At 40.6% G+C, this 12,782-nt stretch overlaps 1 protein-coding gene across 2 annotated transcripts in view; it reads right to left on the bottom strand.

The window, feature by feature from the left end:
• The window catches only part of EPSTI1 (epithelial stromal interaction 1), a gene marked incomplete at its 5' end in the record, with an annotated part of 49,863 nt that extends 46,680 nt beyond the window's left edge, over positions 1 to 3,183 (bottom strand). For both annotated transcript variants that reach the window (XM_082764712.1, XM_082764713.1), the window contains one exon: positions 2,999 to 3,183. In XM_082764712.1, coding sequence (XP_082620838.1) covers positions 2,999 to 3,183 — 185 coding nt within the window. The remainder of the gene's footprint in view (positions 1 to 2,998) is intronic.
• Between the last annotated feature and the right edge of the window lie 9,599 nt (positions 3,184 to 12,782).

Genomic DNA, 12,782 nt, shown 5'->3' with positions numbered 1-12,782 from the left:
TAAGAGACAAATTACCATCTAATACCAGTTGCCCAACTTGCACTTTTTTGGGGAAAGAGTAAACTTTGATTCGGCTGGTGGGTGAGGCTTTAACATGTCACATCTCACACATATTTCATGTGTCCAGTCTACATAACCATCACCTGATCCCACACTGAGATGCTGCTGAGGTGTTTCCCCACTTCCAATTGCTCTGAAGCACAGGCTGAGACTTTGCATGGAAACTACATACACACACCCCCTACTCGCACACAGGCTTCAACAGAGGCTCAGACTCCTGCTTTGTTGGCATCAAGACCAGATCTTGTCTGTTTCTGGAAAATAGTAAGCAGCACACTGACTGGAACGGAGCCACTTCTTGGCACAGAGGCATCCTTCTTGGGCCCCTCTTGTTTCCTTTGCTACACATATACCAGAAAGCCTTCTTAACTAATGCTTGTCTGTAGGTTTTTTAATTCTGCTGCCACCCTTTGACATTAACTGTCAAACTTCTCTGTTCAACTCTTTGTTAACCCTGAGCCTAAAAACCTGGACTATTCTGAGGGTGTGCTAGTATTTTAGTTTGAAGGACCATGTCCAAAGGGACCCAGAGACAAAAAGCTGAGTTAGCTTTGCCACCTCTGGAAGGATATTTTAATATGAGAGCTGGCTTGAAACATAACTTGAAATAACAGAGCAAATATTTATCAACAGATGTAATAGTTTTAAGAATAGAAGACTCCTCCTGCCTGCTTCAGCATTTCAGATACTTTCTACCACTTTCATCTGGGTTAGTTAAAGAAATCCCATTTTAATTGTCTTCATCTCATTCACAGAATCATTGAATAATACAAGTTGGAAAAGACCATCAAGATCCTCAAGTCCAACCATCTGCCTGACCCACCAAGTCCTATCACTAAATGTGTCCCTCAGTGCTCTATCCACACACTTCTTAAATACCTCCAAGGATGGAGACTTCACCACTTCCCTGGGCAGCGCATTCCAATGCTTGACCACCTGCTCCATGAAGAAATTCTTCCTGATGCCCAGTTTAAACCTCCCCTGGGACAACTTGAGACCGTTTCCTAATGTCCCATCACTTGTCACCTGAGACCTCAGCAAAGAGACCAACACCCTCCTTGCTGCAACCTCCTACCAGGTTGTTGAAGAGAGTGATGATGTCTCCCTTCAGACTCCTTTTTTCCAGACTAAAGTTCACTCATCTTCTCCTCATAACTTGTGTTTCTAGTCTCTTCACCAGCTTTCGTGCTCTTCTCCCCAAGGGTAGTGAAGAAACCCCAATCTCGTTCACTTCTTTGAGTGTTTGTTTCCCACTCATATTACATGGTTCCTCTTTGACCCAGCCTCTCGTTCATTCCTCTTTCTCATTAACTTCATAATATTGCAGACTTTAATTTGTATACTCCTGGTTTAGAAAATAATTCACCATTACTGCTTTATTAAGATGTGCAGAGAGAATCTTTCATCTCACATAGTGAAAAATATTGTGTGAAGCCCTTGTAGTAGATGTGTACCAGCTTTCCCTCTGCAAGTATCATATAAACATGAAACAGGACTTTTAATTATTCTTCCCCAAAAGCTTAGCTAGTTTTATAGGGATTCCATTATCTAGTCAAAATCTTTGTGGATATATTTAATCTTGCTGTAAATTTTGCAGGGAACTCAGGCGAACCAACTGATTAAGTATCTACTTAACTTTAACTAGGGGGTTGTACCAAGCCTTGGGCAAAGACAGCTACACCCATGGGAAAACTCCTGCTGCTCACCCCCAAGAAAAAAAAAACAAACAACAACAACAAAAAAAGCAAAACATTGCACATAGGACAAGTACCTGAGCTGCCTTCACTGTGATGTGGATATATGCCAGTATGCATGAAGGCAAGGCAGAGGGTCCTTCATGTTTGGAAGTGTCAGGAAATAAACATAGAATAACTTGAGAATGGCTGTTTGCTTTCCTGAAGGTGAGTTGTTAAAGTGCTTGAGGATTTCCAAGCAGCCCAGCTCTTAATAGTCCATGTATTATTACTACCTAGTAGAGTCATTCACGGGTTACAGTGGCAAGCTGCTGATTGCTGCGCATGACCAGCAGTCTGCCAAATCTCGCACAGCCTGGCTCCTCCTTCTTCAAGGAAAGGAAACTGAAACAGCCTTTAGATAGTGAAACCAGTTTCCATCAGCTGCATTATGAAAGATGGGGGAGAAAAAGCAAGGTAAGCAAACTCAGTGCACAATAACAACAACATTACATGCATTATTACTAGCAGCTCAGAAAAAAATGGTGAAAAAAAAAACTTTTAACAATTAGTTTTGGTCAGCTAGGCATGTGCACAAAATGCACACCTGCTACTGACAATTTTTGTTTTGCACTATTTTTGCACGTTAGAGCTTATAAGGTATCTAAGCTTGTCACTAGAAAACCAGAGGTGGACAGGGCATAGATCCCGGTAAAACTTAAAATGAAATTCAGGGCTGAAGCTTTGGTTTTACTTCTGTCAGTATGAAGTCGTTAGAAGCTGTTCCATGTCCTGGATTGCATTCAGATCAGTGCTGGAACGCAGCCGACATCCGTCTCTGCAGCCAAAGGAAGTATTTTTGCACTTCCCAGGATGAAATATTAGTAGAGAGAAAAACAGGGAGGTAGGACCGGATTTGGAATTCTGGTTAGAAAGCGATGCCAAGAAGCAGATGCCATGTACAGCAATACCAAACGCACAGAACTGGCTGCTGCTATCACACGTAGCACTGATGCTGTCCGCACACATTGCATATAAGCAGCCCCAGGTGTGAGCCACACTGTCACAAAACCTGTTGGAAGACCTCAGGTGCCATTTAGGAAGCAGTGCTGGTAGGTAGGCTTCTCCAAGTGCAGGAGAACATGCTGCTTTTGTGCCCAATCCCTTTCACAGGATCTCTGTAAAGTATTCCTACATTTACAGGTGTGTACCTTGAGCAAAGTGATCTCGCCTAGTAAATCTCACCTAGGCTCCTTTCTACTTACTGCTGCTCTTGCTGCTGATGGTAGGCTGATGCTTGGTGCCCTTCCTCCTCTCCAGATGTCATCAGCTGCTGGGGTTTTCCAGCCGCCTCTGGTTGATTGTTGTAACCCTGAGAGGAAAATGGGGTACTGGAGGCAGCATCTGTCCTGTACCTGCTGCCTCCCCTCCATCCTCCAACCCCAGACATCCTTGTCAGAATGGAGCAGCTAAAGCTAGGGAAAAGCCCAACACTGACTTCTTTCAAGTAAGTTTCAATTCCCTGTAAGACCCACCCCCAGCTGGACTCGCAGCCATAGGACATGCAAATCCACAAACTCCTTTCTGATTCATCCTCCAGATGAGGCTCAATTTGATCATCTGAACCACAGCATTGAGTAAGACTGGAGGTGGAGTCATGAGCTGACAGCAATGCTGATTTTTGCTAATAAAACATACAAGTAACACGTTGTGCAATCTTTGAATAGACTGATAAGCAAGCGGAGGTCTGGCTGAAAGCCATATTTCTGATAATTTTTTACCCCAGCACTTCAAATTTCCCAATGAGGGAGGGGAACGATGCTGTTCATTATCATTATCAATCATTATTATTATTTATTATTGGTTTAAATTTTTGCAGGAGTGTACATAGAAAGATAAAAGTGAAACTAATAGCTAACTAATAATAGTCAGCTAATCCTAATAATAGCTAATCCTAAAGTGATGGTCATACAAAATTCCAGCTCTACCTTTCAGTTCTGCTCAGTCAGATTATTATTTTTTTTTTAATCTTCCTAATTCTAGCTTGTGAAAAGAGAACAAATACATGATCCTTTTAAGCAAAAACACAGATCCTCTCAGTGAACACACCTGACCAGCAGTACTGTATCAATCAGATGAGGCACCGTGAAATCTGGAGGGCTGGTGAAAACTAGGAACCAACTTAATATCCATAGTACAATAAAGATGTTGGGCAGCTCCTAACTCAAGGAAAGCATACTAATAATGCAACTTTATGGAACAGAGCTAAGGAAATCCAGCTCCACTCTGGGAAAGAGTGTGTGCTCTGCCGCACGTCTTCAGGAACTGCTAAAAGAGCAAGGGGCCCCACAAAGGGTCTTGGAGTAGTTGTGTGGGCTTACTCTTTTCTGGTGTCTCCAGAGAACACAGATATTTTGGCCTGGATAGTGATCAGTCTCGCATCAGAAACTTGATGTCAGGCAGTTGAAAATCTGAGTCATCCCCTAGTAGTCTAGTAAGGGGTTCAGGTAGGTCAGGAGGCTTGAGCCTTGCTGTCCTGATTCATATGGGCTGCCAGTTACAGCTGGGAAAATCTCAGTTTCCCCTTCATCTTCGCAATTTCTTTATGTACAAGGTGCTAGCAAATGAAAGCAAGCATCAGGTTTAGACCCTTATGTAGGACTGTGGAGTCCTACGTGAAGTGCAGAGCAAGTGTTTGGAAAGTCGTGTCTGAGGACAGCAAAGATTTGTGGCCCAGCTGCGCCTACAGGCATTCAACTTGGTAAAAACCCAGCTACAACATCTGTATTCTTCTTAACCCATGCAGATTTATGTCTTAACAACCCAAATTTAATTACAGAAATTGATTATAATGAATGCGCCTACTGCTGCTGTATCTTCTATCCCACATTGTTATGTAAAATTCAGATCTAATAACTGCTTCCTGCTGAAACTTGTAAAGTTCTGGCTCCAAACAGTAACTGTAGAACCTATAGAGGTTACATCTATTTGAGCATCTATATTGCTCAAAAAGAGAGGGATGTAAAATGAAACCAAGCACTATAAACTCAATCACTCATGTTGCTTCAATGGTAGTTTATTTCTTAGTCCTGTTTTGGAAAAAGATACATTAAGATGAAATATCCCCTGAAATAATAATGTTTTGGGGTCACAGCAGTATCACCTGGGGCTTTCAGGACACTTGTATCTAAGTAGTGTATAGTATGGATGTGTACTGGTGCCACTAGGCTCCTTTTAATTCCTTCTCACCTAGTGGAGGTTAGTCTTAGGTAGCCTAGATATGATCAAGTCTGTGATATTTGGATTTAAGATGAGGTATCAGTTTCTGGCCCTATTTTATTCAGCATTATAGATGCTAAATAAATGCTAATAGAGTCTGTGCTTCCTAAATTTCAGAATAGCAATGCGTGCAGCCTCCTAAAACATAATCTCCTGCCAAATCTCAACCCTTCTCAAATACTCCAAAAGAATTTTAGCACAGTACTTAAATTTTTCCAGACTCATCAAATATTGGCTACTGTTTGTATTTATAGTTGTCTTACATCCCTAATTGGGTCAGATGCTGTGGTGTATTGTCCCTTTCTAGCAGACAAGCACCCACACAGCTGGCTCCACTTCCTCCCTGACAGTCGAACAGGGGAGAAAACAGGAAAAAGGGTGAGAAAACTCATCTGTCAAAATAAAGACAGGGAAACCACTTGCCAGCTATTGTTGCAGGCAAAACAGACTTGACTTGGGGAATTTAACCTAATTTGTTCCCAATTAGCATAAATATTCCATTACTGATTTGAGTACTGGGAAATAACTGCATGAAGTTCAACAAGGCCAAGTGCCGGGTCCTGCACCTGGGGCGCAATAACCCCAAGCAGAGCTACAGACTGGGAGAGGAATGGTTGGAAAGCTGCCAGGCAGAGAAGGACCTGGGAGTGATGGTGGACAGTCGGCTGAATATGAGCCAGCAGTGTGCTCAGGTGGCCAAGAAGGCCAACGGCATCCTGGCTTGTATCAGGAACAGCGTGACCAGCAAGGCTAGGGAGGTGATCGTCCCCCTGTACTCAGCTCTGGTGAGGCCGCACCTCGAGTACTGTGTTCAGTTTTGGGCCCCTCGCTACAAGAAGGACACCGAGGTGCTTGAGCGGGTGCAGAGAAGGGCGACGAAGCTGGTGAGGGGCCTGGAGAACAAGTCCTACGAGGAGCGGCTGAGGGAGCTGGGCTTGTTCAGCCTGGAGAAGAGGAGGCTCAGGGGCGACCTTATCGCTCTTTTTAGGTACCTCAAGGGAGGCTGTAGCGAGGTGGGGGTTGGCCTGTTCTCCCACGTGCCTGGTGACAGGACGAGGGGGAATGGGTTTAAGTTGAGCCAGGGGAGTTTTAGGCTAGATGTTAGGAAGAACTTCTTCACTGAAAGGGTTGTGAGGCACTGGAACAGGCTGCCCAGGGAAGTGGTGGAGTCACCATCCCTGGAAGTCTTCAAAAGACGTTTAGATGTAGAGCTTAGGGATATGGTTTAGTGGAGGGCTGTTAGCGTTAGGTTGAAGGTTGGACTCGATGACCTTGAGGTCTCTTCCAACCTAGAAATTCTGTGTGTGAAATCAAAAAAAGACAAACATTTAAGGACTTTGGGAAAACAGTTTTCCTCCAACTTGTCCAGGCTCAATCTCACTTCATAGTCCTCTCATTCCCCACCACTTTAGCCAGTCTCATAACGCTTGACAGCATATGGCTTATACCACAGCCAAGCACAATTGGCCTGATTACACTTAATTAACAAAGAAGGGCAAAAAGCGCATTTTTTTTTTCTTGTTTTTCCTTTTAGCTTTAACATGAACTGCTAAACATATAACATAGATGTGTCTTGCTGGTAAATAGGAGTAAACCATGCTATTAGACTTCCCAGAGATTTGACTCTTTGCTTCCAAAAAAATAAGAAAAAAGTAAAAAAATAAAATTAAATTTAAAAAGGATTACCAAAATGAGAAACTGGTAGGCAGAAGGAGAGAAGAGAATAACTCTAAGTTTCCTAACAGTTACCATGCTTAAAAAACATCTTCTGTGATTTTGTTGCTGTTGTTGCTGTTCTTTTTATGTCTGTAAATGTAAAGCTCTGTTTCCTCCAGCTATTAACATTTTTTTCCTCTATTTTGCAGGAGAAAAGTTCTCAATGATCTTTCATTTTAAATTGAGAAATTCCTTCAGTGGAGATGTAAAACATTAAGAATCACCACATTCCTTCCCTCAGCTGTTTTTACCATGAAATTGCAATAATATAACTAAATAATTTCTGGATAGGAACATTTTATATTGAACTTTTATTTCCATCTCAGCAGCACCATGAACTCTTCTAAAAGTGAAAGATATCAGAGATCCTTTCTCTCTATAAAGGATACTTTCAATCCTCATCAGCCACTTCATCCTTTTCTGGGGAATGTCAGATGGGGTAGAACTCTCTTCTATAAAAGAAATAGTACTAAAAAGGAAAAACAAAATAAGTATTTAAAACAATGTCAGAGCCCCTACCTCTCCTTCCCTGAAAACACTTACTCATTCTTCATTATTTCATTGTTGGTTTCTGGATTTAAAGTTTTCACACTTTTAATTTTTTTCTACAACCATAGACACTTTTCATTAAAAGCTAGGATCTACATTTAATCCGAAGAGACTACAAGCCTGAAGCCTGAAGAAAAGCATAAAATTGCAGATGACTTTTGAGAAAGACAGACAGGACAGGCTAGATTTCCTACAGCCCCACTCTCATTTTTTTCTCAGGAGTCAGCATATCAGGAGGCCTCAACTGCTGGAGAGCTGCTTTTCTGTTGCTGTCAGCTAAAATATTTAGCCCTACATCTGAGTGCAATAATCAAAGGTTCACATACATAGTTTTTTCCTTGGATGTTTTGGCTAATTAGGTAAGACACACACTGCACTACACTACTACTACATGTAACTGATCATTGGGAACATCTCTCTATATTTTAGGGGAATGCCAAATATACACAGAAATATACCTATAATTAGCATTGCATATAGAGTCTTAATATACTGTGATGGCAAATTGGAAATTGAATTTTTAAAGATGCATTTGTTTTACTTTACCAAGGTTTCTTCTGGCTGACTACTCTAGCTTGTTGTCCAATTAGTCATGAATGGAAAACCTTAAAACCAGAAAACATGGTAACATTCAGCTCTGCTTTTAAAATACTTGATCTGAAACATGCTTACGGCAAGCAAAATATCTGAGCTCACTCATAGACCAAAACCACAAAACATTAATATGAATGAATGCTGTAGTAAGACTTTGGTTTTGGGATGCAGTCAGCTTTGTGCACTCCACTTAACACGTTCTGTTAGGAGCAAGACTGCTATGTGGTGCCGACAGTGTGTTCCGCAAGGTTTATAGCACTAATTGCTACAGCTCAGGATGCTGAACAAGAGAAATTTCACTGATCCCTGGAGAGGTAGCCCCAGAAGGTGGGCACAATGTTACATTTGGCCAAGATTTATTCTTGTTTGGATTTAGGACTGGAATTTGTCAGGTTCAGCAGAAAGAATGTCATTAGCTTTGACAAGTGTGTGTGTGTGTGTGTGTGTGTGTCCGTGCTGGGTAATCTATTTAGGAGATGTAAAATGCTGTACACACTTCCCATTTTATTGCAAAAAGCTGAAATTGACAGTACCTGTCAAAAACTATCATCTTCCACTCTCTGAAAGAAAATTGACCCTCGCTTTCTCTGCACTATCCTCCAGCACTAGAGCAGGTCCACCTCTCCTTTATCTAATACCACTTTAGTTAAAGGAAGAGGAGATTGAAAATATAATTCAGCTGGTGTCCAGAACTTGCTATATTGAGGTCCTGAAGTAGTGCCTGAAAATTATTGGTACACATTAGATATAGGGTATTCTTATGCCCAGAGAGTGCTATGCATATCTATATGACTATATAAATAATAGCAAAATAAATCCGGGTTATTTAAAAGGTCTGATGTTATAAAAAGCATCAGGACTACAAATGAGTGCTTTATGCCATTAAAAATACACGTCTGTAACAAATCTGTTGAGAAAGACAATTACAAAATCAACTGGTAAACTATACAAATGTTATTAGAAACAAAGGTCTCTTACAGCCAGTGCTCCACCATTTTGTCCAGAAGGAAAAGTCCTTGGGAGGTCTGGCAACATTAACATAACATTTTTAAAATTCATGAATATATTTTTTCCTTAACAGTTTTTTAAAGTGGAGACTGACTTCTGCATAAATTATTTTAACACGCTTACTCGCAAAAGGTACCTGAGCCTCTTGCTGTATATACATACCATCCTCTCCACCATGTCTTCAAGGAATAATTGTACTCTTGTAATTCCTGAAGGCCATGATTAGTTCCAGCTTAGGATTTCATATAATATATTTCCCTGCGGTACCTAGTCAACCAAAGGCATCGTGCAATTATTATGGTACCTAGAAAGAACATTACATTCTTTATTGTTTAATGTTTCAGAATATGTTACTTAAAGAAATTAGGAGAAGCCCACAGCCCATGCCTCATTTTGCTTTTATCGTGTATTGAGGTAATTAAAGAAACATACAAATGCTTTTAGGAGCAAGGAACCCTTCCAACCTCTAATCCTGGTGCAGTGCCTGGAAAGATTCTTTCCTTATTCATTTGTATGCACATGACAACTCAGCAAGGCTCAAGTACTGATTCTACCAATTTTATATGATACGCCTTATGATTTTCTTGATAACTCGTAATTATACTCCCTTCTCTGCATGACCTCAGAAACTTTAATCTTCAGCGTGAAGCTTCAGTCCCTGCCATTCTCATGTCACTGGTCAGCTGCTACATTTGCAGGCACTTTGGCAACGCTCAGTAGTAAAGAGTAAATCCAAAGTCCTTGTTATCAATTTCACAAGCTTTAATCTGGTTTCTGTTTCTCCTTCCTTCCCGACAGAGATTCTTGCCAGCATTGATCCTGACTGCAACGCGGAATGCTGTAACACAGACTGTTTAGGCAAGTCATTTACAAGAAAAATATGCAGACAATTAACTTAAATGGCATAACAAATATGGACAACGCTGCTACACATTAATAGTGAAAAAATGCTGGAGCGTATCAGTGTTTAGGATTACATTAAAATAGTAATGGACAGATTGTTTCTACCAGTACCATCCTGTGCACAGCACAGCACGCAGCTGTGCCATGCTGTGAGGAGCGCAGGGAGACAACCATAACCAAAGAGCCAGCAGCTTTCATTCCTCCCCTCTTTGCTTCCAAGGGAAATGACTTAGTGTCTTTCACTCCCAGGAAAGGATTGATTTTCCTTGTGTTGATTGACTGGCTGGCTCTGCTTAATCTACATTCTTCTGGAGTCTCACTGTTCAGAATGTGATCATCGTAGCATAGCTGGTGATATGAGGAAGACATTCAGAGCAATGTTTTCCATCTCAGAGCTTGACCAGACATATTTGGATGGACTATAATGTGTCACCGTGTCCTTAAAGGCCAAGTTCTGCTACCCTTTCAATGCTGTAAGATGCTACTGGAGTTCACTGATAATAATGTCCTTGCAGAGGTGATCAAGGAGCTGACAAGGGGAGATGCTCTGCTGGACCCAACACTGAAAAAAAAGGGAAGAACTTGCCAGGGGTATGGAGGTTGAGGGAAGCCTTGGCCACATGATACTGAGATGTTAGGGCAAACAGCAGGATCTGGACTTGAAGAAAGCAGACTTTAGCCTGTTCAGGGATCTTAGAGATCTGTTTGGAAAGATCCCATGGGATATAGTACTAAAGAGGAGTCCAATAGAGCTGTTTGATTCTTAAGGATCACCTGCTATGAGCTTAAGAGCAGTCCATGCCAACATGCAGAAGTTAGGCCAGAGCAGCAGGAGGCATGCATGGATGAACAACCTGCTCCTAACTAAACTCAAATATAAAAAAGTGTGCAAGAGGTGGAAGCAGTGGCAGGCAACCCATGAGAAATACAGAACCCATGCCCAAACAGACACCAGGTCCTTTGCAATTCTAAATTGCAATTCTGTGACAAGGCCTTGGGTCACCACATCTGTAGGGCTGTTCCAAGAATTTTCCACTTGCCATTTACACTAAATATTTGATGTAGCATGTTTTACATGGTAAATATCTTAATTGCTCTGCTATCTTCAGCTAAAGATTTACACCACTGTAACTAGCAGTAGTAGACTCTTCCCTAAGTTATTATAGATACGCTGAAATACTAAGAGAAAAACAAAATAAAACAACCCAGCAGAAATACATATGCTGTGCCACTGAGGTATATCGCTTCAAGTATAATGTTAAATTTTCACAAGTAGTTGCCAATTTTCAATAGGCAACTCAGATTAGTACATATTAAGTACAACATCCTTGCATTGTGGTCAGCTGTTGACCAAATGTCCTTGTGGACAGCTATTTCCCAGAGCTGCTTGTCCTTGATGTGCTACCAGCAATCAGAAAACTAGTCGCATATTTTTGAAGTTACAGGTAAGGTATTTTGTTGTTTGGCTTCCCTTTCCAAACCTACTCGCTTGCTTTTGATTTTTGATGTTATTAACTTTTGCTGGTAATACATTCATCATTTTTCTCTACAAAAAGTTGGAGAGGACAAAAAGTAAAGTAGGTAGTTTCATTACTTTCTTAGGTGCTATTACCAAAAAAGAAAACTATACATAGCAGAATGAGGAAAAAATATTTTCTGCAGTCTTTCACTTCACAGATTTGCCTCTTACTTTCCCCTGCTCTTATTTGTTTGGCTTGTTTTTATTTCCTACCATTTCAGATTTCTCTCCCAAACAAATACAATGTTTCTTCTCGTATAGCAGATTATCTTTTGTCAAAGAGTACTTTCTCATCAGGAGAGACACAGATTTTCTAAACACATTGCAATAAAATGCAGGAGAGGAGAATTAAGGGGAAAAAAAGCCTACTCAGTTCCACTATTTTAAATTTATTACTTTTAAACGGAGTTTGCTAATCAAAAAGGTAGCAAGTGACATGCTACTCTGCATTACTTCTATGCAAATCAATGAACAAAAAATGATCAGTTGGGGACATCTTTATTGATTTTGAAATAGGTTTCAAGATTACAAGAAATTCAATTCCACTGAAAATTTAAATATTAATCATATATGATCATATGTTATGTATTGAATGAAGTAAAAAGGTATATATTTCTTCCCAAATGAATCATCAGACAACTTCCAACGACTTCTGTGCTGCAGCAAGTTAAATTTATATATCCGTCCGAGATTAATGAAATGCTATTCTCACCTTTACAGCTAATAGCAGCTGTACTTTATGAAGATACTTAAAGATGAATTAAAGTAGTTGCCTGTCAGTGTTAGAGAAGATTGATAAGTATCAATCAGATATACAAAATCACAACACAGGCTCAGAATGATGTGTCTGAAGAAAAATTACTTCGAAACAGGAGATAATTTTTTATTATTATTTTTTATTGTTGAGTTCCAGGGTGTCCAGACAATTCAATTCCAGTACCAGTACTACAAAGGTAAGACCAAGGATGAAGTAAGGGCAAAAGAGGTTGAGTTATGCTGCATTTTTGAGAAGAGATGGCACATTTTAGTGGGTGATACAGGACTAATGGTGACCAGCAACCGCTGCATTTGAAATATCTCTTGAAGGTTTTCAGCAGGGTGAACTATGACCCCCAGCTGCCAGGATTTTCAGGACATCAAAATATATTGATAGATACAGACATCAGCCAAGGTGCAAAAATATAAATATTAAAGAAGAATTTATTTATTCATTCATTTATTTATTTTTCCTCCAGATCTAACTTCCTTTATCCTTTCCTTTGTAGGCATCTTCCCCCTTCTAAAATCCTCTACTCTCTGAAGGCCGACACAAATAATTTCTGCCTGGACTTCCTTCCTTTCAAGTGTTTTCCTTCTTGCGCTTCTTACCCTAATTTTTAACGCATAAATTGTCCCTCATCCCTTTCTCATCTCCACCCTTTCCCCGTTCTTTTAGAAACGGTTTTTTTTTGGGTTTAGAGCAAAGAGCCACCCGTCTGGTA

The sequence above is a fragment of the Aythya marila genome (genome assembly GCF_965140915.1).
Source record: "Aythya marila genome assembly, chromosome: 1".
Classification (NCBI taxonomy): domain Eukaryota; kingdom Metazoa; phylum Chordata; class Aves; order Anseriformes; family Anatidae; genus Aythya; species Aythya marila.
Note: the sequence above shows the minus strand (reverse complement) of the source record. Positions and strands in the feature narration are given on the sequence as shown.